General features: G+C 46.8%; 1 protein-coding gene across 1 annotated transcript in view; it reads left to right on the top strand.

Annotated features, from left to right (window-relative positions):
* Positions 1 to 26,216, top strand: part of BAIAP2L1 (BAR/IMD domain containing adaptor protein 2 like 1) — a 1,517,181-nt gene that overhangs the window by 1,062,559 nt on the left and 428,406 nt on the right. Inside the window, exon 10 of the mRNA XM_069645654.1 lies at positions 11,280 to 11,487. Within this exon, the coding sequence (XP_069501755.1) occupies positions 11,280 to 11,487 (208 nt within the window). The remainder of the gene's footprint in view (positions 1 to 11,279; positions 11,488 to 26,216) is intronic.

Here is a 26,216-nt window from a genome sequence, read left to right as displayed (position 1 = left end):
TGTGACCGCAAACGTATTTTGGTGGCCGTGGGCCAACCGTCTCATGCACGATATGACAGAATATAGGTTTTTGAGTTTGCCAATGAACGGCCATTTTGATGTAACAAGAATCGCCATTTTGTTTTCTAACCATTGCTCATTGCTTTCTGTTCCTATTGCTTCGCAGTACATTTTCCGTTACACTGCTCGACTGTAAAACATTGTTGTCTGTATGTGAAAAGGACAAGGCCGCAGGGCCGAGAGGATAACAAGAGTTCGTTGAAACACAAACGTAGGCAGCGCCAGGAAGAATGCCCGGCTCCCTCCCGAATGTAGCCTTGAAGCAGAGCTGCAGGGCATTTAATCATTTCGCAGCTGCCAGCCAGTCTCGTTATATGGTAGAATGTTAGAATAATACTGCTAAAGGCTTGAATTATGTTTTTCTTACGGCCCCCCTTTGCTGAGCCCGCTAGAGCGTGTCGGCTCCCAGGACACGAATAGCACCTAATAGATAGCAAGGTCCGCAATGCAACTCTTTCCCCCCCGTATGTAGCTCGCTTCCAAGAACAGAAGCGCTGTGTTCTATTCAACAACTGTGGGACTCCTGGCAGGAGGTTTCTTAATGATGCTAGGGCATGTGGAAGCTGAACATATTCCCAGAGGCAAGACTGCAGATCCCATTGCTACAGTGGTCAATGAGGAGCCTGTCGCCCAATTAATAGGGACCTAATCATTCTGCCCCTTCCCTCACCCAGGTCTGCAGTGATGTGCGTTGGTGGGCATCCACAACCAATCTCCTTCGGGAGGGCAGCATTCTGGCAATCATGACTGGCTGTCACCTTGGTTACTGACATATCCTTGATGGTGTGGGAAGCTCATCTGCAAGATCTGCTAGTTGACCTCTGGGAAGGCCAGGAGGAGTCCTATTAAGAACTTAATGCAGCTCATCAAGCATTACCCCTTTTCTTATCAGTAAGATAGTCTGCTGTCCAGGTCCTCCCGGATAACACCACAGGCATGCACTACTTAACCAGGTGGATGGTGTGGGGGTCACACAAGCTGTGTAGGGAGGCCATACTTAAGGTTTTGGGTGATCAAGAACAAGTTGGACTGCTTCTCATTTTACTGACCATCTGAACCCTGGTTGGCTCTCAGAGTTCTCACTACTAGGAGCTGAAGAGAGCGAATTGTCTCCATGTGAGGGTTTCCTAAATATCCACATTTTGCTTCCTAGCTTGAACAACAAGTGTGAGCTGGACTGCTCTACGGATTTCCCTGCTGGGCCTGCGGAGGGAGACAACAGTCGGATGCACTGGTGATTCAATGAGGGTTTCACCTGATGTACACATTTCTTCTTTTCCCCCTGATCGTTTTTGTGCTGAGAAAGTTGAAGCTGAGTGGAGAAACAATCTTTATTGGTTTAGACTGGGCACACGATACCTGGTACGCAGTCATGCAATACTTGCTCCTTTTTCTTGGAAGGAAGATCTTCTGATGCAGAGTGTTTCAGCCCAATGTGAGAACACTGGAACTTCATACCTGGTTATAAGAGGTTGAGATAGAAGAATTGTACTATTAAGTTTGTTGTTTGTGTGATCCTGTCTGCAACGCGCCTGTCCGCTGTATCAATCTATTTTTTTACTGGTGAATTTCACAAGGTTTTCATCTTGATATGACTATTCACATGTTGTGCCTCTCTGGTTCAGTCTCAAATTGTTTTCATCAGTGGCCAAGTCAGACCCGTGCATTGGACAATAAAATTCTTTCTGTCAGCACTTTGCTGTCAAAAGGACACATGAGCAAGGGTCTTTCTTTGCTGTCCCAATGGTTTGCATTTTTTTTAAATACTTGACAGATGTTTACCCTCTGGAACATTTTGTGGTTCATCCCTCGGACCTCAAATTGCTTCTGGGTTTCTCATAGTGCCTCAGTTTGATCCTCTACGTCTCTACCCCTTGAGGTTCTTTTCATTTCAGTTCAAACTTAGTCTTGTTTATCAGCCAGAAGCGTGTGTGAGCCACAGGTGCATTTGTTGTCTCCATGCATTTATCCAAGGAGACGATTACCGGTCACACCCTAGTTTCTGTCCAAGGTATTCCATTTACAACAAAAATTCTGCTCATCGCTTTTATTTCCTTCATATCTTCCTTCAAAGATGGATGAGAGGTTTTGTAAGCTGGATACCAAGGGGGTTCTACAATTCAACATATCTAGAACTAATGAGTATAGAATTGTGGCGAATTGTTTGGCTTCACCAAGCCAAATAAATGAAAAACCTTCACTAAACAAGACCATCTATACATCAAGACTTGCTATAAATTGGCACAGAAGAAGATACATGAAGTGCTCCCTAACCACTGAACAAGAGATCAAGTCGCTACAGTACATCGGCCATGCGTGAGTCTGGGGGGTTTGTGACGGGAGATATGCCAAGTGGAAACATGGGCCTCTTTGCAAACTTTCACATTTTGTTCCCATTTAGACTTTCTGACTATTGAGGACATAAGTGTAGGAAGGTCAATCTTGATGTAAAGATGGGCGTTTTTGTCCTTCTCCCACCTGTGAGAAACCTCAGGGTATTCTGACTCCTACTCCCCTTGGATCCTCTATGCAGATGGCCAGGGACAGGCCATCACTTGTGGATCCTGACCCTGGGGTTGGAGAAGCGAGGGAGGATCACCTGGGTGGAGGATTGGGATTGGGATGCCCTTAGACAAGACATGGTATCCCCCTTTCCGTAGTGACAGTCAATCTAACCTTCCCCCAACCTTTATGGGCTGTTACAAGCCAGTTTCCCTCATTATTCCACAAACAACACCAAACAGTACTGCGATGAAGAGGAGACAACTGGGAGTAATGAAGAGTACCTCCCTCTGCCACTTCGGTACCGAGATGAGGAAGCTGCATCCCAAACACTGCGAAGGTCAGGCATGTCTGCCTACCTATGGTAAGGCAGATTCAATTGACCAAGCACACCTGCAGCCTATTAGAAGGTTGCAGGACATAAAAGAGGGACAAGAGGCAGAAAATGAGAATATGGATAATCTTTGAGTGAATGCTGTGCGGCAAGGCAACAGCTTGGCGAAGGGGGTGTGGCACATGGTGGCAGGCCCACGAGGCAATCAAGGAAAAGACGGAGAAATATAAGGCATGCACCTAAAAAATGAAGCACACTTCTCCCCGGAAGCCATTGCATGGGTGGCCTCATTCCTAAATGGCAGACTCATGAAAGTCTTCTCAGACACTGCCTCGGCAACCCCTACCACCATCCACTGCGGCGTCCCACAAGGCTCCTGCACCGCCCCCACTCTCTACAATATATTCACCCTTCCTCTCTTCAATGACCTCGACTGTCGTAACATAGCGTATACCAACTACGCAGACGATACGCAGGTACTACTCCCTCTAACTGGGACCTACGAAGAAGATGCGACAGCATTAACCAAAATCTACACAGCCATCCAAACCTGGATGGCGGCCAACGGCCTCTGCCTAAACGGGGACAAAACCGAAATCCTCATAGTAGGGACCAATGAAATTCTCAACAAACTCCCCCCCCAATACAAATCCTTCAACATCGACAACTCCACCATCTCAGTCTCCAAGACTGTTAAAACCTTAGGCGTTCACCTAGATGCCTCACTATCTATGTCTCGCCAGGTCAACGCCATAGCCTCTTCCTCGGCACTTACCACCAAGATGATAAATGCTGTCAAGCCTTTTCTCTCCGCCAAAAACTGCCTGTCCATCGCCAGAGCCACTATAGGTACAAAACTAGACTACTGTAATGCCCTGTTCCTAGGCACCTCCGCCCACAACCTAAAAAAACTCCAAATCACGCAAAACAATGCGCTCCGGGCAGCACTGTCCATTCCAAAAAGAGAACACATCTCGCAAGCAAGGAAAGATGCCCACTGGCTACCCGTGAAGGAACGCATACTTTTCAAAGCCATGACCATCACACATAGATGCCTATCCCTGGATGCCCCACCCTATCTCGCAGAAAGAATCACACCGAAAGCCTCCATCAGACCCACCAGAGCTCACCGCACCAACATGATTGATGTCCCCACGTTTCAAAGATCCAGGGCGGGAGGAACCAGCTTCCAACACCTCGCACCTAAAAACTGGAACTCCTTACCTACCTCACTAAGGAACGAAAAATCATACCATACCTTCCGTAAAAACCTCAAAACCCTCCTATTCCGCTAAAGTCTTCCACATGCACTCTCATGCTTGCATTGTAACCACAGCATAGCATAACCTCTAAGCTCAATGTTTATTACCAATGTGAAATGTACTCGGTAACTCGGTTTACATCTGTAAACACATTCCTATGCTTGTGTTCATGACTAAGTCTGCTGTAACAGCGCCACGATGCCCCAGGGCAGTTCTGTGCGCTTTATAAATGCAAATAAATAAATAAAAATAAATAAATAAAGATTGCACAATAAGGCCGGGAGGCCAGTACAGAGGAGTTGAGTAAGGGTGACTTGACGCACAGGAGCAAGCGCCAAGGAACGTGTATGTGGGGCCGAGAAGTCCAGGGATCCTGGTTGCGGAACCTGTGATGGGTGGAATATGCGGTCTGACAACTGCACCTAGACCAGAGAATCTTAAAAGGTGAAAGCTAAAGACATTAAGAAACAACCTTAACAAAACCACTGCAACACTTTTGAATTATACTTGTCGTCTTGGGAACAGAGGCCTGAGACCCTTTTCGTTTTGGATTGTATTACTTTGAACTTGGGGGAGGGAATCCCAATGATTGGTCATGAACTATACTGCTTTGGACTGGCGAAGGTAACCTTTGAGACTTTTCCTTTCATGGAACATTCTTATGCTTGGGGAAGGGAAGCTGAGAGAAAGCTGTGAGCTGGAAGAAGCTCAGAACTTTGAGTTAAACAAGGTTTCTTTTGAGTTTGATATCCCTACATGTTGGTTTTCTATAGTTGTGACGGCAGAGATAGGTTTTGGACACAAACAGACTTTTTAGTTGAACTCTTTGACACATACTTTCCTTAGTTTTGTGCAGAAAGGGAAAACACACATTACTATAGGGCAAGTTAGGCCTTCACCCATCCTGACATTTCAGTTTAACATCTTTTGTTTAAACTTGAAGTTTGTTGTCTGTGTCGTACTTCATGATGCCTTCACGCATCTCCTATTTCTTTTGACACAGCTTTTGAAGGAATCATTAGGAAGAATGTGTCAATTAGAAAAACAAATTATGTACCTTTGATAATGTTCTTTCTGGTTGATATAACTTCACAGACTCCTTCACGTCAGCCTACCCTGCTAAATTATGTATTCAGATTGCTGATTGTAATGTTTGCAATTTCCCTTCTCGATGTGTGGCTATGCGGTTTGCTGGGAGAATAAAAATAGAACTGAAGAAGGCGGCATCCACGGGCCCACGTGTAAATACGGTGATATCCCTTGTTCCAAGGAGCCGAGATGGAGCCAACTTCAAAGTTGCCTGGTGCTGCACAGTGGGTAGCTGAAAAACATTGCAGCACAAACGGCATCGGATCAATATTTCATAGATGTGGAATCTGTGGGTGGAATGATCGCATCCATCAAAAAGAACATTACTGAATGGGAGTTTTTTTATTTATTTAATAGATTCCCCATTAAATATGTAGTTTACTTAATTAATTTGATCTTGCAAGTGGAAAAAAACATCTCTGCTCTCATCTGATGTGGTACCTAAGCTGGGAGCATGAGGGGCATTCTTTGGGTGCAATGGCTAGTGCAGTGGATACATATATTGTCTACACTAAACCTAAAGAAAGGACTCATGTTGCAAGTGTTCAGCTAGCTGACATGATTGAACAGGCAAAGAAGCGAATTGGCTTGGTAGTAAATGTATTTAAAGAGCGAGCTTAATATGAACGTGTTAACATAAAAATCCCAAAGTAATCTGCTTTTGCACATGGAGTCAATGGGCATGATGTGCAACGTTAAGCCTTGTCTAAATAAAGAAGCCACAATTTTGTAATATGCAACAATGAAGAGAAATCACAGATCATTATCATTTTGATTTGAAGTAAATATATTTCTCTGTCATCCTGGCTCTCCCTCCTTTCCAACTCGTTGGGCACACTTGCATCCGCAGATGGGCCGGAAAAGCCGGCTAAAAAATATAGCTGTCACTTTAAGAGTTTCAGAAGGGGAAGGGCCTACATCATGCGTGCTTCCCTCCGCGCGCCTGGTCCACACCTTACACTCGCGTCACCAATGGTCCACACTAAGTTCCTGTTTTTCCAATTGCTGGGCGGGTCGGAATTCTTTTTTTTTTTTGCTGCGCTACACCTCCCTCTTTGTGGCGTTCCTTTGGATGTCCTTTTTCTCTAATGATTGGTTCTTTATTTTATTTTTTCAATTTGTGGTGCCTCCGTCTATGCATGCCACATAACAGGCTCCAAACAGTGCGTCCGTTGCTGGAAGCATTTTTCCGTGGCCGATCCCCACCATGCCTGCGTCTGCTGTCTGGGTATACATCACCCAGTGAGTACCTGCATATTTTGCTGTGGAATTCACCCGAGGTCTCTGTGGACTCTTCTTCTCTCCATGTCTGAGCTACGACCGGTACCAAAGGTGACCGAGGACTTCGTCCAAAACAGGAGGGAGGCCGATATCGGTAAGAGGGAGCCTATGCCTTCAGGTGAGGTACTACTTTTGGCACCGGCTGTCGGTACCCAAGGGAAGACTGCCTCCTCTGTCTGGAGTTTTCACAGGACCGTTCAGGGGGAATCCCCCGACCTATTCACCTGTAAGTACCTCTGGGTGGGAAAGCACTAGTACCTCCAGGTGGGAAAGGGTGACAGAAGACCCATCCGATACCGGAAGAGTTATTTATTCAGGACAAAATAACAATGGTACCGGAAAAGTCCTCCATTGCCTCGGCACACCGAACAGGCAAGGGTACGTGCAAAGAGGCTCGTGCCTCCGGGGTCGATTCAGTCCATTCCGATTCCCCTGTTCCAGACAAATCCAAGTCGGATTCTGCACATAAAACATTGGGTACTTTGGTACTGAAACAAAAAGTTTTACCCCATCTACTGCAGTTGAGCTTGCAAGCTCCTCGGTACCAAGGAAAACTCATAAGAGGCATAAGCACTCGCATTCAAGATTCTAGTCCAGTACTGAATGCTCCATGAAAACACAAACAGAAGAAATCCCCTGTGGGTCCTGTCTCGGCCTCGGGACCGGAGAGCCAGAAAGACAATTCAACTTAAATTTCTGACTCAGAAGACTTTGACGCTTCTAACTTTTTTACGGTTCCACCAGAACAATTGTTCAGCACTCCTGCGAGAGCTCACACTGCTTACATTTTGCCTCACTTTTCTCCTCAGTCTGAGGACAATTTGGGTCAACCTACACTGGTGTCATCACAACCTACACCCCAACTGGTTCTAACCAACACTCAGGTGCTAGACCAGTGGTGTTGAACATTTAAAATCCTAGCCAACCACTTAATAGGACTGACTCTTCTACTTCTCCTATCAGAATGGAAGAACCTCTACCTAGGCCTACCCAAATGGCAAACAACATCACTAACTCTTTGCTGGAAACAATGCTTTCTGAGCCCAAAATGTCACCAGTACTACCTCAGGGATCGGTTCCAGTCGACCATACTCCTGACCATGTACCGGTACCAGTGCACAATGTGGATCCTGCTCCTCCACCCAAATAACAGAAAATGTCGAAGGACACTGACTCAGATTCAGAGGACACCACTCATTCACCTTCTAAGGTGTTCCGTGACATTGTCACTAAATCCATTCAGGCTCTTGAAATCCTCCCAAAGGATAAGCCTGAAATGTCTGGTGTCTTTGGGAAACTGCCATCACAGCAGTCTAAGGTTTCACTGCCCATGGAATTGTCGATTATGGAGCAAGCTCTAGCTCGTTGGGGAAACCCTCATTCCGATCTCCACGTCTCCAAGGCCCTAGACAATAAATACAAGGTGCCCAAGGACGAACCTTTCATACTCATGGGAAATCTTCCATCTCAATCAGCAGTAGTCTCTGCTGCCCTTGGCGCAAAGGGTAAAGGCCCTGCTCCAGCTTCAGTGCTTGACAAAAATGCAAAAACATGGGAGACCCAAGGTAAGAGGTCTTACACCACCTCTACCTTACAACTTAGGCAGGTTAACACTGCTACAGTTCTGGCAGGATTTAATATCCTTAACTGGGAGAATCTGGAGCGCTTCACCGACATGCTACCTCAGGAAGCCGCAGACAAGTTCTCTTTCTGGATCTTCGAAGGCAGAGAAGCTGCTATGTAACAGCCTCAAGTCATTAAATACCTACCTGACACAACTGCTAGGGCAGTTACTAGTGCAGTCTGCATGCAGTGACACACATAGCTCTCTGCCTCTCCCTTGCACCAAGATATCCAGGAGATGGTGCTTAACCTTCCATTTGATGGTAAAATGGTGTTTGAACCATCTACAAATGAGGTCCTCCAGAAATGTAAGGACAGTGTCACAGCAGCTAAAACTTAGCTCGATCTCGGTGAAACAACCATATCACCAAACCATCAAGGCATTTAAACCACGTACATAAGGCAACAGTGGTTCTTCCAATTCTGCTAAATCGTACTATTCTGCCAAAAAGACGGTTTTGACCCAAGAATAAATCAGCCCCTCCCGCTGCCTGTAATTCTACTCAGGAGCAAAATAAATCTATTTGACTTCCCCCTGAGCATGTACTTACCTTCCGCTCCAACCATCATCCAGGAGCATACATCCCTAGTAGCAGGAAGGCTTTCCAACTTCCTCCCTTTTTGAAAAACCGTTACTCAAGAGGAGTGGGTTCTAAATATTATTCAACATGGTTGCTCTTCCGGCTATTCCACCTTCCTCTCCTCCAAAGCTCCAGAAATCATCCCCAGAGCTCCTGGAAGAGATTCAAAAACTCCTTCTAGGACTGATAGAATTGGTTCCCCAAGAGGAAGTAGGCCGTGGTTTTTACTCGTGTTACTTCCTGATCCCAAAGAAATCAAGCCGGATCCGTCCAATTCTGGACCTTTCAGACCTCAACCAATTTCTGTCTCTGGATACTTTCCATATGATAACCATTCCTCAGATTCTGGCTTCTCTACATCCAAACGATTGGATGGCATCTGTAGACCTACAGGATGCTTATTTCCACATCCTCATCTACAAACTCCACCGTCAATTTCTGAGATTCACAATAGGATGATCTCATTACCAGTTCACATGTCTACCCTTCGGGATAAATTCTGCCCCCAGGGTTTTCACAAAGATTCTGGGTTCAGTGGCAGCCTACCTCCGGTTGCAGGCTATCCATCTATATGTCTACCTAGACGACTGGCTTCTCAAAGCCCAGTCTCCAGAGGTATTGCGTCAGAAGTTGCAAATTACTTGCCATACTCTGTTCAACCTGGGGTTTTCTATAAATGTGACAAAATCCCAACTTAAACCCTCACAAAGGATCCAATTTTTAGGAGCAGTACTCTCTGCACAAAGTCTTTCCACCCTTGGAAATAGTGGAAGCCATTCAACAAACCATAGTTCGGTTCCCCACCCACCAGTCACTGACAGCTTGGTGGTTTGCAAGGCTTTTGGGCCTCATGGCATATTGCTTAAACCTAGTTCCCTTTGTAAGGCTCCATATGAGAACGACCCAGTGTCATCTTGCTCTCGGCTGCAATCGGCTCTCTGATCCCCCGGAAATAAAGATCCAAATTCCAGTCCATGTTCAGGACTTTCTGCGCTGGTGGAACTCCCCAGAGAACCTGCTAATATGATCTCCCTTTCAACCTCCCCCTCACCAAATAGTCATAACAGATTCTTCAGAGTACGGTTGGGGAGCTCATTGTCAAAGCCGAAAATCTCAGTCTTTGGTCCTTACAGGAAAGGAAGGACCACATAAATGTCCTGGAACTAAGTGCCATATATTTCTCTCTAAAATCTTTTCTTCCCTCACTTCAAGGATAGGTGGGGAAAATTCAAGCGGAAAATACCACTATAATGTTTTATACCAACAAGTAGGGGGGACTCTCTCCTGGCCCCTGTGTCTCCTAGCAGAACAAATGTGGTATTGAGCCATTCAAAATCACATTTTCCTGTTGCCGTCCCATCTTTAGGGGAAGAAGAGCGTCCTGGCGGAAAAACTAAGCAAGTTACAGTCCACCCTGCAAGAATGGGAGCTGAAACCATCAGTAGCACACATGATATTTCAGAAGTGGGGCCATCCATCAGTAGACCTCTTTGCCAACCAACGCAACACACTCTGCCTGCAGTTTGCATCAAGACAAGGTCAGGGCCCTTTGTCCCTGGGAGATGCTCTACATCTGAATTGGTCGAATCTAACACTTTATGCCTTACCAACTCTTCCATTAATTCACAAGATCTTGCAGAGATTCAAAATGTCACATAACCTGACAATAATTCTTATAGCCCCCTTCTGGCCTTGCCAGATTTGGTTCCCAGATCTTATGGAGTTAGCGAGGAATCCCCCCTAGATCTTTCACTTTCCATATATCTTTTTACTCAACAGAAGGAACAGGTTCTTCACCCCACCCCTAAATTACTCAACTTAAAGGATTGGAGAGACTGCGGGCTCATTCTTCTAGAACCAAGGCAGCATCTGTAGCCTTTACCAGGCACGTTCCCATTATAGACATCTGTAAAGCAGCTACCTGGGCTACCCCGCTTGCCTTTTGCAAGCACTATGCTATGGACACATTGTCCATAAATGATGCAGAATGTGGCCAAGAGGTTCTCCGCAACTTGTTTGCCTGGATCCTGTACATGCTGTCTCCTCCACTGTTGCTTATTCAAAGGCTTTTTAGTCTGGTCACAACCAGTTGGAAAGGAGGGATAGCCAGGACGACAGAGAAATGAAAAATTACCTTCATTGTGATTCAGGTTCTCTTAGTCCAGGCTCTCTCTCCTTCACAACACCCACCCAGACATCCCCTACAGTACGCGGAACCACAGGAACTGGCTGTGGACTGTTGGTGATGTGAGGGTAAGGTGTGGGCCCGGTGTGCGGAGGGACACCCGCGTGACGTAGTCCCTTCCCCTTCTAAAACTCTTAAAGTGACAGCTATCTTTTTCAGCCAGCTTTTTTCCAGCCCGCCTGCAAATACAGGCGTTCCCAACCAGTTGTGAAGGAGGGAGAGCCTGGACTAAGAAGACCTCAATCACCATGAAGGTAATTTTTCATATTTACAGCTTAATTGCATACTTTGTTCTACTATATAATTTAAATATAAAATTTGATATCTTTCAATGTATTAATTACACGTTTCGATTTCAACAGATAATCCAGATGAACTGGGTTTACCCAGATCCATGTCAGTTGCGACGGGATTGAACCTGATGAAGAGGTCAAAAGTTAAAACCATCTTTCCACATACTCCTGGAAACAACAAAACATTGCTCAGCTTTGCTGAAGGTGATCTTATCACACTTCTGATTCCTGAAGAAAAAGATGGCTGGCTTTATGGAGAACATGATGTTTCAAAATTGTAAGTTAGTTGGGTTTTCTGTATTGAAGAAAATCACTTTACACCATTAGATTCTATTGGTTGATTATGATAGCATGTTTTGTGGGCATGCTTTGTTAGTGTGCACATAGTGGTTGTGTTAAATATATTACAGTACACAGATGAATCTATGAACAAAAAGTGCACATGCTAATCTTTATATTTATGCAAATAATCCTTTACATGTTGGGCAATTTTATTGATGCAGTTCACATTTAATAATCATTCCTTGCAGTTTCTCTATTAGTATTTGTGAAGAGGGAACCATGTCCTGTGAATGTGGCGGCAGGCTAAACCGATGTTCAGCTGATCGTGTGCCGGGCAGCATGATGGGGATGGCTGCAGCAAGCAGTTGGGCAGCAGAGATCAAGGGCAGTGATGGGGGTGAAGGGAACACAGCGTTAGGACGGCTGCGGTGACTGAAAAGGTGGAGGGAGGAGGAGTTGTGGCGGTGCAGCAATGGAAAGGGTAAAGCATAGACAGGCTGGGAGCCAAGTGTGAAGGGTCGGGTCTAATTGGATTTTTTTTTTCTCTCCCTCAAGCAGGAGAACGAGCAGGACAGGAATGGGGCGAGCACTGCTAAAGAGGTGTTTGTCTGGGCATATTGAGAGTCGAGGGACCAGCGGCGGACAATCAGCGCAGGAGGCTGGGCCAGCAGGGTCTTGCACCGAGTAGCAGGCGAAGAGACTATTGGGTTTATGGCAAAAGTTGAGCCCGACACAGAGATGGAAGGTTTCCCCGGAGCCGTGTCCATTACATTAAGTGGGGCTTAAGAGAATTGGGGGGCTTGCAGTCAATGAGGGAGCAGAAGCCAAGCACAGTTACTCCAAGGGGAAGCCAGAGATGGATGACTGCAGAGGACAACAGGGGGTGGGATAGGATTTTGTTGTGCAGTAACAGCCCACATGATGGCAGGACTTTCTGTGTTAACATGATTTGGTTGCGGTAATAAACAACCTTAAAGCATAAGTGTAATCATTTGGATACCACAAGCAGGTGACAAGTGGTGGCAGGGGTGGGTTGAAAGAGAGAACTCCATGGAAGCAATAATAAAAGCTCAGAGTAAAGGCCAACAACTGCAGCAGGTGCTACAGCTGCAGAGCCAACAGGCTCAGGCAGATAGAGAAGACCTTTCAACAGAATCTTTGGCTGCAACAGGCGCAGCTATTGGATGCAGTGACAATGAGGAGATAAGCCCAGGTGCCTGCCATGGTTTTGCAAAAGTATATTCCGGGGAAGACCCAGCTCACTTTTTTGGCAGTTTTGAGCATGTGCTCAGAATGCTCAGTTGTCACGACCCTCGCCCAAAACCCCCTCTGGCAAACCCATTGGCCAGGTGGAGTCAGGACTTGGGCCTCTAGAGCCTGGCATCCTCTTCAAAAGCCCTCATGGGGCCAGTCTTGGCACCTATGGCGCCAGGCTCATACACCATGAAAAACAATGTGCTTGGGAACTACTTTATTGTATTGTCAGCCAATATGGAGGCATCCACATAGCTTGGTTCCTAAAAACCAAGATATGCGGTCTAGTGTTTTGGGTGTGGTATCCTAGGGACTACTTTACCTGAAATATTTTGTTGGGGCTATTTAAACCACACCCCGGCAAGACAACACGCTTCGCATTACTTTGCAGCTTGCAACGTGACGCTCCCCGTGTCCAGCTATTCCCTCGAACCTCAGAGAAGCAGAACCTGCAAGGAGACAAAAGGAACATCATTAGCAGCAGCATCTTACCTGCAGTCTTCATCTTTAAACAGTTGCAGCTACTGAGAACAGCTTCCTGGAATCTGCATGCCTCCCGGACACAACGACCTGAAAGGGGAAGATAGATGCAACATTAAAGAAAGCAGTAGAGACATTTACAAATTACGAACTCCTCAAAAGGCTTTCCTGGCTGTCGCCTCTCGGCTGGCACCACTCCAGACATTCCACTCGCGCTGAAGAACACCGCGACCTACAAGGAAGGAAAACACACGTTAGCAAGGGCAAGATTTTGCAGCGCTGCGCATAGCGCTTACTTACCGCATCATAGCGCTCTTAATGCGCCATCATTTACCAGCGGGGCTCAACCAAGCCAGTTCGCTGCGCTGAAACTCTGCATACCTAAGGGAGAAAAAGAGACATTTTAAACAAAGAAAGGCATGCAGGATAGCAACCAAACTAAAGAACAGCAATAAGACCTACCTGAACAATATCAAACGGGCCGGCGTCAGTGAAGTAACTGGACTGCACTCGCCCATGAAAGACAACGCGCCCCTGCAAAGAAGGCAGGATGGAGAGCCTGCCCAATTCTACCACAAGGTGAGGAGAGGGCGCCAGAGGGACCGAAATCATACGGGGTTTGAGGGAGGATACTTACCCCAGTCGATCAGTCTTGAACACAGTCCTCCTGTATTTTCAGGCAGAACCTTCCCCACAGACCACATCAGGGCAAAGCTGAGAAGCATACCAGCAAGTAACCCGGCTGGGTGGCGTCCCTGTGGATACCAGGTGAGCGTAACATCAGTGGCTCCAAGCGAGATGGAGCCACTATATTGCACCCTTGATGATGGGGGAGATGCAGAGCGCATGTCATGTGGCTAACCCCATGTGGGACACTACTTATGTGGACATGAAGAAAGTAGTATTGAAAAGACTCGGACACAATGAAGAAACCTACCGGGTGAAGTTCTGGGACACGAAATTGCTCCCGAATGAAACTCCTCGGCAGTTACTCTATAGGGTGAATAACCTGGCAGACAAATGGATCCAGACAGCAACCACAACCACCAATGAAATGTTAGAGAGAATTGTGTTGCAGCAATAAGAGGCCTTACCAATTCCAGTACATCGGTGGATTAAGCAACACCATCGGCCTAGTTTGGCGGAAGCTGTCAATAACGCCTCTACATACCAGAAGGCTGTCTAAGGAAGGATGAGGACATATAGTCAGCCCAACAGGGGTTTAGGAATGCCCACTACCACCCTCACATGACCCGGACTGGACGGGGGGGGTCGTACACCTTAAGCCAAAAACCGGAAGGCGACATGGGAATTCCGAGCAGGCCCAATGTGTTACCACCAAAGAATCCACAATGTTACGAGTGCGGGCATATCATCGGAATGTGTCCGAAGAAGAATAAATCAGAACGTATAGAGATAGGACTTTTTGGCATGTGTCAGAATGTACCAAAGTATTAACTGAAAAGGATACAATACTCAAAAGGATACAGGAGGTAGGGTCTTCCGGATCCCTGTTCACACGATTTGATAGTTGTGAAGTCAATTGAAGACCTTCCAAATGATACAACCCTCTGGCTGATAGAACAGGCAGAGCGATGGATCACTGGAAAGGGCGTGGGTAAGGTATAGAAAGCCAGCCTAGGACAAATTAAAGTATCATGAATAACTGCTCCAACCTGAGTATGATGAATTGGATAATGACAGGAATGTTCACACTGACCTTTAGTTTAGGGTAGAATAATCCAGAAGTCTCTTGATGGATTTTGAATGAAAAACAAACGACAAGGAAGGGAAAATTAGTAAGGGAGACTTATCCCGAACGGAACGAGGCTCACGCTAGATACGGGTTGAATTCACCACAGGATAGCGTCCAAAAGTTCAGTTCAATGTCACCTTCCAATAATCCTTGAAAAGCTTCCTTCCCACTATAGGGATCAATCCTTCTGTTAATTCCACAGATGCAGGAGTTAGAAATAGCGCTCTTTTTAAGGAAAAACAAAGTACACGCGGTTATAAACAGCCGCGAAGAAAATAACGTTTGAAGACAACGTGCGCGTGTGGATTTTACACGCGGGCAGGATTTACGCAGACTGGGCCAGCCGCGTGTGAAGACAACGTGCGCGTGTGGATTTACACGCGGGCAGGATACACGCAGCCTTGGCCAGCCGCACTTGAAGACAGAAAGCGCGTGTGGATTTTACACGCAGGCAGGATTTACGCAGCCTTGGCCAGCCGCGCTTGAAGACAGAGAGCGCGTGTGGATTTTACACGCGGGCAGGAGTCACGCAGCCTTGGCCAGCCGCGCTTGAAGGCAGAGAGCGCGTGTGGAATAACACGCGGGCGGTGTTCCCGCAGTCCGGAACAGCCGCGTTTGGAGACAGCGTGCGCGTGTGGAATTACACGCGGGCAGGATTTACGCAGTCCGGGCCAGCCGCGTATGAAGACAGAGTGTACGTGTGGATGTACACGCGGGCAGGATTCCCGCAGCCTTGGCCAGCCGCACTTGAAGACAGAAAGCGCGTGTGGATTTTACACGCGGGCAGGATTTACGCAGCCTTGGCCAGCCGCGCTTGAAGACAGAGAGCGCGTGTGAATTATCACGCGAAGAAATAGCTCCAGGAATCAGCGTGTGGCGGAACACACGCTATTGAAGGCCCAAAAGTAGCTGTAGAAATATGCCAGGATGCAGATCAGAGGTTCAGCTACAGAACGCCAATAGATGCAATCAGAAGCAGCGAGTGAAGTTTCTACGCTGCTTAAATACGTAATACCGTAGTTCACGTGACGAAGCAAAAGTCACGTGAAGTTAGCGACGTGAAAAGTGCAAACGTCGTTTTCCCGGTAACGTATCGAATAACCTCCATTTGGAGTAGAACGGTCTAGCTGTTCTACGAGCGTAGCGTCCAGCATGCATGACAGTGCCATCCCCCAAAGGGACAACCTCTCCCCTTCTTGTGTGAAAGCGCTTCAATAAAGCAGGAGCATGAATATTAGAAAGAGGTTCCCAGGACCTATCTTCGGGACCATAGCCCTTCCAATCCACCAGATAATATGGTCTACCAGAACGTAGTTTCATATCCAGTATGTCTTGTACCTCGTATTCATCAGAACCCCGCACAGAAATAGCAACAGGCCGTACAGGCAGTCTAGTAGCTTCAGAGAATGGCTTAATGAGTGACACGTGGAATACAGGATGCACCCGCCATCGTTGTGGCAAAGCCAGACGTATAGCAGCAGGATTAAGAACTTGGAGCACTACATACGGACCGATGTATTTAGGCAACAATTTCTTTTTGCCTGGAATTCTTAAGTTCTTAGTGGATAGCCAGACTTTCATACCAGCCTTATAGACAGGTGCGGATACTCTATGAGCATCGGCATAGAACTTGTCACGTCGTTTAGCCTGCTCCAATTGCTGCTTCACCTTTCTTTGTAATCTCTTCAGATCACGAAAAGTACGGCCTGCGGCAGGCGTGTCCAAGGATAGACCGGAATCCAGAGGTATTGATCGGGGGTGTTGTCCATAGAGAGCATAGAACGGTGAAGTGCCTATGGCACTATGATAAGAGTTGTTATAGGCGAATTCAGCCGCCGGCAGTACCGTGAGCCAATCTGATTGGTATTGCAAACACAGACACCGCAGATATTGTTCCATAGTACAATTGACCCTTTCAGTCTGTCCGTCAGTTTGAGGATGATAAGCACTGGACATTCTATCATCAATCAGTAATGCAGATGTTAAAGCTCTCCAAAAGCGTGACGCAAACTGTGAGCCCCTGTCAGTAATGATTACTGATGGTAGACCAAAGAAACGAAATATATGATGGATGAATAGTTCAGCCAGAACAGCAGCAGTTGGTAAACCAATACAGGGAATAAAAAGAGCCAATTTAGTGAAATAATCCACTACGACCCATATGGTATCATATCCCTGATTTGGGGGGAGTTCTACCACAAAGTCCATAGATATCATGTCCCATGGTTTGTTAGGGACAGGTAGGGACTGGAGTAAGCCCACTGGTTTACCAGGAGTATTTTTGCATTGGATACATACAGAACAAGAAGATACATAGTTTATAACATCTTTTGCCATGGATGGCCACCAGCACCACCTTTTGAGCAAATCCAGTGTTTTCTTCCGTCCAGGATGGGCTGCAATCAAGGAATCATGATTCCATTTGAGGGCTTTATTCCGCATTGAAGGAGTTGGTAGATAAAGTACTCCTTGTGTGAATGGTAAACTGTTATGTACGTCCAGATTCATATCCTGGACTACTTGTGGATGAATTTTTACCCACTCTTGTACTTCGGTTTTTAGGGATGGTTGAACCGAACAACTACATATTACATGATCTGCCAACAGCTGAATCTGTACTTGTTTTTCTTCCTGCGCCTCTTCACTCATACGGGACAAAGCGTCCGACTTAACATGTTCTCGGGCAGGACGATAGGTGACCTGGAAATTGTATTGGGCAAAAAAGACATGCCATCTGGCCTGACGGGCCGTAAGGCATTTCATGGATTTGAACGCTTGGAGATTTCTATGGTCAGAGTACACCAACACCTGTTGTTTGGCCCCAAGAAGATGATGACGCCATTCTCAGAAAGCATCTTTGATAGCCAGTAGTTCCCGCTCAGTGACGGTGTAGTTCCGTTCATATGAGGTGAGTTTGCGAGAGAAGAAAGCCACTGGGTGTTCCTCCTTGGTTTCTGTGCAAACTTGTGAGAGTACTGCACCAATAGCGACACTGGATGCATCCGCTTCAACGACAAACTGGCGATCAGGATCCGGATGTTGAAGCACGGGTGCAGTGGTAAATGCTTCCTTCAGCTTTTCGAATGCTGCTTGGGCATGTTGGTTCCAACAGAAAGGAACTTTAGAACTAGTTAAAGCCGTCAAAGGAGCTACTGTTTTGGAAAAGGAATGGATAAATCTGCGATAGAAATTCGCAAAGCCTAAGAAAGACTGTAGTGACTTGACATTATGCGGAATCGGCCAATTCAAGACGGCCTTTACCTTGGAACGACTCATTCGAGCACCTAGATTGGTAATGTCATAACCAAGGAATTCTACTTCCTGTGAATGAAAGACACATTTTTCGGCTTTCACATAAAGATGGTTCTCCCTGAGTCTTTGTAGGACTGTAGAAACATGTCTGACGTGTTCCGATAAAGATGATGAGTAGACCAGAATGTCATCCAGATAGATAACTACAAATTGGTCCATTATGTCTCTGAATATATCATTCATGAAGAATTGAAATGTGGCGGGAGCATTGCACAGACCAAAAGGCATCACCAAATATTCGTAAAGACCATACCGTGTCTTAAAAGCGGTCTTCCATTCGTCGCCTTCACAAATGCGAACCAAATTGTATGCACCTCGCAAGTCCAATTTGGTGAAATAACTGGAAGTGCCTAATTGATCCAATAGAATGTTTATTAGTGGTAAGGGGTATTGGTTTTTGATGGTGATATCATTAAGTGCCCTGTAATCAATGCATGGTCTGAGATCTCCCTCTTTCTTAGGAACAAAGAATAGAGGAGATGCAGCAGGTGATTGTGAGGGCCGTATAAAGCCCATTGCTAGCGCTTTATCAATGTATTCTTTTAACACAACATCTTCTTTAGGTGTTAGTGAATAAACACGGCCTGTAGGAATTTTGGCACCAGGAATCAATTCGATAGGACAGTCGTACTGTCGATGAGGAGGTAATTGTTCTGCCTGGCCTTTATCAAAGACATCAGCATAATCAGCGTATTCGCATGGTACGATATTGTCGCATTGATGTACAACGCTGATAGTTGAATCCTCCACCATAGAGGCCAATATGTGTTGTTTATTTGACACCTCCTGACTGGTAAAGCAATGTTCATTGCAATGAATCGAAGGATATTGGAGCGATCCCGAAACCCAGTCAACAGCAGGATTGTGAAGGGTTAACCATGCAAGACCAAGTATGATCTCGTACTGTGGAGCAGCAATAACATCGAAGATGATTTCTTCTGAATGATTATTCGATAACGTCATCTGAACAGGTACCGTCTCCTGGGTTACCATACCAGAAGTCAAAACGGATCCGTCCACGGTGTTCACCGTTTCAGGTCTTTTTTTGTTTACAAGGGGTAAGGAACAGTTCTTGGCATAAGTGATGTCTATATAATTGCTGGTGGCTCCAGAATCAACCATGGCCTTGGAAACCACTTCTCGCTCATCACAACGTAACGTCACCTGAACTATAACAGGTGCATGTTTAGGAATGGTACTGGAGTCCGATGAAACACTCGACATAGGGACTCCTGCTATTGTCGAGTTTTGGCGTTTCCCGCACGCTTGATGGGTTTTTTAGGACATGTTGCCAATAAATGCTCGGAAGAACCACAGTACATACATAAGTGGTTTTATCTTCGGTTCTCCCGTTCTGCATTGGACAATCGGCCTCTCACGGCGCCAATCTGCATGGGTTCAGGGTCGTTAGAGATGACTGCTGGTGTCTCTGACCGCCCCGAGACTGGCATGAAGGGCTTTTTCTCTCCCTTTCGAGCATTCCTTCGGGCATCGATTTGTAGAACCAAATCGAGCAACTCTGGAAAACCCGTAGGAACCACAGGAACTGTAGATAAGGCATCTTTCAGTTCTTCAGAAAGACCCTTGTAGAAAACAGCCGTTTTCTTGCTGTCAGGCCATTGGGTTTCCGCCGTCAGTTGATTGAACCGGGCAAGGTAAGACATAAGGGGTTGGCTGCCTTGTTGTAGGTTAAGCAACTCTAAATCTGTGGCTTGAGTAGAGTAACGCATGTCAAAGACTTTACTCATAGCAGTCAAGAGATCGTCACAATCGTACAACAAAGGGCTATTTGTTTCCAACAAAGGGTTAGCCCAAGCAGCAGCTGTGCCCCCTAAATGGGAAAGCACGAAGGCTGCTTTTGTGGTTAGATCAGGAAAAGATGTAGGACGGCAAAGAAAATGGAGTCGGCACTGATTTACAAAGGTTCTATAGGTTTTGGGATCACCCGTGAACCGTTCCGGAGGGGCCAAGGGAAACTGAGTGGGCATAACCACATTAATAGTTTCCTGTGGGGGTGCCGTAGTCCCAGATCCAGATGCAGTAGCCATCGGCACCTGTGCTCCCTGAGGACTACCATGTAGGGCGTCTTGCATAACGTCCATACGGTGCCGTAACATGTCCTGTGCCTTAACCATTTCATTTCTCAAATCGCTGATCAACTGTGTCAAAACAGCTAAAGGATCCGTACCCTCCATGGCTTCTGATTCTGTCAGAATGTACCAAAGTATTAACTGAAAAGGATACAATACTCAAAAGGATACAGGAGGTAGGGTCTTCCGGATCCCTGTTCACACGATTTGATAGTTGTGAAGTCAATTGAAGACCTTCCAAATGATACAACCCTCTGGCTGATAGAACAGGCAGAGCGATGGATCACTGGAAAGGGCGTGGGTAAGGTATAGAAAGCCAGCCTAGGACAAATTAAAGTATCATGAATAACTGCTCCAACCTGAGTATGATGAATTAGATAATGACAGGAATGTTCACACTGACCTTTAGTTTAGGGTAGAATAATCCAGAAGTCTCTTGATGGATTTTGAATGAAAAACAAACGACAAGGAAGGGAAAATTAGTAAGGGAGACTTATCCCGAACGGAACGAGGCTCACGCTAGATACGGGTTGAATTCACCACAGGATAGCGTCCAAAAGTTCAGTTCAATGTCACCTTCCAATAATCCTTGAAAAGCTTCCTTCCCACTATAGGGATCAATCCTTCTGTTAATTCCACAGATGCAGGAGTTAGAAATAGCGCTCTTTTTAAGGAAAAACAAAGTACACGCGGTTATAAACAGCCGCGAAGAAAATAACGTTTGAAGACAACGTGCGCGTGTGGATTTTACACGCGGGCAGGATTTACGCAGACTGGGCCAGCCGCGTGTGAAGACAACGTGCGCGTGTGGATTTACACGCGGGCAGGATACACGCAGCCTTGGCCAGCCACACTTGAAGACAGAAAGCGCGTGTGGATTTTACACGCGGGCAGGATTTACGCAGCCTTGGCCAGCCGCGCTTGAAGACAGAGAGCGCGTGTGGATTTTACACGTGGGCAGGAGTCACGCAGCCTTGGCCAGCCGCACTTGAAGACAGAAAGCGCGTGTGGATTTTACACGCGGGCAGGATTTACGCAGCCTTGGCCAGCCGCGCTTGAAGGCAGAGAGCGCGTGTGGAATAACACGCGGGCGGTGTTCCCGCAGTCCGGAACAGCCGCGTTTGGAGACAGCGTGCGCGTGTGGAATTACACGCGGGCAGGATTTACGCAGTCCGGGCCAGCCGCGTATGAAGACAGAGTGTACGTGTGGATGTACACGCGGGCAGGATTCCCGCAGCCTTGGCCAGCCGCACTTGAAGACAGAAAGCGCGTGTGGATTTTACACGCGGGCAGGATTTACGCAGCCTTGGCCAGCCGCGCTTGAAGACAGAGAGCGCGTGTGAATTATCACGCGAAGAAATAGCTCCAGGAATCAGCGTGTGGCGGAACACACGCTATTGAAGGCCCAAAAGTAGCTGTAGAAATATGCCAGGATGCAGATCAGAGGTTCAGCTACACAACGCCAATAGATGCAATCAGAAGCAGCGAGTGAAGTTTCTACGCTGCTTAAATACGTAATACCGTAGTTCACGTGACGAAGCAAAAGTCACGTGAAGTTAGCGACGTGAAAAGTGCAAACGTCGTTTTCCCGGTAACGTATCGAATAACCTCCATTTGGAGTAGAACGGTCTAGCTGTTCTACGAGCGTAGCATCCAGCATGCATGACAGCATGCCAAGGGGGGTGATAGCTACTCTTAGGACCATCAACCCACCCCAAGTCGCAGTATCCCTACACCTGTGAGGCCAAGGTCGACAGGATTCCCGCAAGAGCAATAATGGACTCCAGAAGCCTACAGGCACCAGCCAGCGCCCAGTTTGTAGGTGGAGTCTAAGTATCTCGGGGGGGGGGGGGGATCCTAATCCGGTGTGTGCATGGGAATGTAAAGACTTCGCCTACCAAAGATATCGGGGTTAAATTGGCTGGCTAACAATTAAAGATCACAGAAGCCGTGCTTCCTATGCTCCCTGAACCCCTGGTGGTGGGTTCTGCAGTGCCCTCAATGTATAGAATCATACAACATATAAAGGAGAGTTGGTTGGAAAGCGCCCCCTTTCATGGAGAGAGGTCATCGAAGCACACCCTGGTTAAACCATTAAATGTCGCGCTTAGAAAAGGGGCATGCAGAAGCAGTGGCGTGAAAAAGTCACGAGTCACAATAGATTGAAAATTAGATGAACAAGGGGACAGTAGCAGGAATGTGGATCCTAATTTACGGAAAGCACGGATGGCTACACAAGGAGAGGAAAAGGATAAGGACCATACTTTACCAAGGACAAAGGGTTGTACTACCGGGTGGTACCCCAAACAGATGAAGACCCTATTCGGCAGATGGTGGTACCAGCCAAATTCCGGTACACAGTGCTAGAAGTGGCACATGTGCAAGTGGGGGAGGGGCATCTGGGGCCAGAGAAGACAATACAGAAAATCCTGCACGAAAAACCGAGCTAATATACCAAAAGCCCCTCTAGAAACTATGCCCCTGATAGTAGAACCTTTTCATAGGATCAGAATGGATATTGTGGGTGCCCTGGACCCCACCAGCAGAGGGCACAAATATCTGCTGGTGATCGTTCATTATGCCACCTGGTACCCAGAAGCTTTCCCCCTGCGAAGCGTCACCATACAACAAATCTGTGATGCACTAATTCCTTTTATTGCCAGAGTGGGAATTCCCAAAGAAATCATAACTGATCGAGGTACCAACCTTATGTCCGCCATCCTCAAGCAGGTGTGCCAAACGCTACACCTACACTGCCTCAACACCTCGAAATACCATCCTCAAACTGATGGTCTGGTTAAGAGATCTAACCAAACCATCAAACAGATGCTGAGGAAAACCATGAGACCCGCAGACATGGATTGGAATTGGTTAATTCCTTGGCATTTTATAACCCTTCGGAATACCCCACAGTTCTCCATGGGGTTTGCTTCCTTTGAGCTGTTGTTCGGAAGACAAGTGCGGACCCTACTCGATATCCTGAAAGAGGAATGAGAAAAAAAAACACAAGAGGTCGTCCTCAAGGACTATGCCCATAAATTTGCAGAAAGGGTGGAGAAACTGCAATCCATTGCCCATACCCATCTCCAGCAAGCCCAACATTTACAGGAAACCCAGTACAACAAAGGGGAACGATTGCATAGCTTTTAGATGGGGGGGGGGGGGGGTATTGGTCCTAATCCCAACCTCTGAAAACAAGATGTTGGCGGCATGGTGGGGCCTGTATACCATTGTGAAAGTCCTAAAACCCATCACATATAAAGTAAGGCAAGAGGAAAGGTGATTCCCCATACCACGTCAACCTCCTCAAGAAGTGGGTGAAGCCTACCCCTACCATAGCCCTGATAAGTATGGAGCATGAGATGCATTTTGGGAGGGAAGATCTCGGGGTGGAGGCCCTACGTATTAATCCTGATCTCCAAGAGGGGGAAAGAGAAGAATTGAACCAACTCATCCAAGAGTTAAAAAATATTTTCTCGTCACTGCCCGGCCGTATCACAAAACCATACCATGGGATAAACACCACGCTAGATATCCCGGTGAGACTACAGCCATATTGGATTCCGGAAGCCAGAATCCAAGCGTTAAACCAGGAAATACAATCAATGCTGGAAATGGGGGTTATAGAACCCTTTCACAGTCAATGGTGCTCGCCCATTGTGTTGGTTCCAAAGCCGGAAAGGAAGCATCAGGTTCTGCATGGACTTCCGGAAATTGAATGAAGTTTCAAAATTCAACGCATATCCTATGCCACGAATTGATGATCTCTTGGACAAACTGGGAAAGGCTTTATATCTGTCAACGTGACGAGGGCTCACTTGTTCTTCAATGTTGCTGGTGGAGGCCTCAGAAATTCAGTTGTCCGCAGAGATGTCCTCCGGAGCACCCTTCTTTTTGAAGAGGGTCTGGTCCGGTAGCTCGCCACCTTGGTTGGACCGATAAAACAGTACCAACAAGAATGATGTCCTCCCAGCGCAGCCCAGGAAGGGGAAAAGGCCCAAAGGCACAAAAAAAAACCTGGTCGGTTTTCTGGTTGGTTTCGAGACTCCAAAAGGTGCTGTGAGTCTCTGAGATGAATGGCAATGAGTCTGGTAGGAAGGAAGTCCAGCAAACAGAAGATTGGCACTTGAAATGAAGAGCAGTCCAGACGTCTTGCTGAAGAAGACGTAAATTACCAAAGCACAGCTGCGCTATGAGCAAAAGAGAACCTAGGGGGTCGGTTTGCAGCAAAAGAAGACAAGGGAGAGTCTGGAGGCAACAGGAAAGGAGGGTGTCACGGGAGGATAGCTTAACAGTAACATGCTCGCCTTGGAAACAAGACGACACTAAGCAACATAGGTTTGATCCCTGGGTCCGCGCTTAGTAACCTCAGGTTAATAAGCGCGTTATAAGTGTGCAACTAAGACATATTCCTGTAGCAGCGCTTCGATGCCCCCTGGGCTGTGTGAGCTCTTTAAAAAAATGCAAAAAGTAAAGAGTGGAAGCACCGGAGATAAATCAAAGCAAAAGTTAAGTGAAAGACCCGACAGACCGCAAAGGTCAGTCGAGAGAGACAGCGACAGAGACGGAACCTGCGAGCGTCCAAAGAAACAGCGACCTGAATGGAAGGCAAAGGACCCTGCTGTCAGCTGGACCCTACGTTCGGAGCAAGAGTTAACATGGAAGCAAAAAGAAAAAGAAAGAGAAAGAGAAAGAGACCTGACCCGACCCTTGCAAAAGATAGTGTACAGAGTATGGTAAGTCTTGCCCAAACCGAATGGGACAGCACCGAAACGAAACGAGAGAGTGAGAGACGGACGGTTAGCGGAGGGGAGCGAGGTGGGACTCGCAGCTGGCAATGTAAGGAGAACACAGCTGAACGAAACGGACGGGAAAGGAAAACAGAAGTCTGCAGGAAGCTGATCCACAGTGGGCGGGGAGGAAAGCACAAGAGCACACAGACGTACTGCAGCGGAGCAAAAACGCTACTAAAGTTGCAATGCAACATTGGGAGGGGCTAAGAGGTATTTATGGAAAGTGACCACAAAGGCTAGAATGCTGCAGGGAAAGCGTGGCGGAACATCAATGGCGGATCCCCCACCTAGACCACAGCTTTCAGGCATTGTACCTCATGACAATATCTCATGACCATTGACCTCTCGAAGGGTTATTGGCAAATACCTTTGCGCTATAAGGATAAGGAGAAAACCACTTTTGCCACTCCATCCGGATTATATTAGTTCACAGTGCTTCTGTTTGGCTGACATGGGGTCCCAGCAACCTTCCAACATCTAATGAATTCCATTTTAAGAGGGCATGAACAATATGCTGGGGCCTACCTGGGGGACATTGTGTAAACCAGCTCCCGGGTAGTCCCACCTCAAATATCTGCGAGCAGTCTTTGAGACTCTACAAAATGCCAGACTTGACATTGATCCAAAGAAGCCCTTGGTAGCATTCTCGCATACCAAGTATCCGAGAGATTACGTGGGGCAGGGAACAATTTTCCCTCAGCAAGATAAACTCGAGGCAATCAACAAACTACCCTTTGCAGCCAACACCAGGCAAATAAGAGCCTTTCTGGGATTTGTGGGATACTATAGACTATTCATTCCCCACTTCTCTATCCAGATAGCACCTCTTACCGATCTATTGAAAACAGCTATGACCCCGAAAACAGCAGGCAACCAAAAAGAGGCTGAACAGGCATTCCATGATCTGAAAGAAGCTATGGATGAACATGCCGTGCTCCATTGTCCTGACTATTCTGCACCCTTCTGCCTACATACTGATGCATCGTAGGTGGGTGTAAGAGCAGTATTGTTCCAGAACAAGTGAAGTGGGAACCCTGTT

Source organism: Ambystoma mexicanum, chromosome 2p, assembly GCF_040938575.1.
Source record: "Ambystoma mexicanum isolate Mex_15411 chromosome 2p, UKY_AmexF1_1, whole genome shotgun sequence".
In the NCBI taxonomy this organism is placed as follows: Eukaryota; Metazoa; Chordata; class Amphibia; order Caudata; family Ambystomatidae; genus Ambystoma; species Ambystoma mexicanum.
The sequence above is the reverse complement of the archived record's forward strand: the minus strand, read 5'-3'. Positions and strand labels throughout refer to the sequence as shown.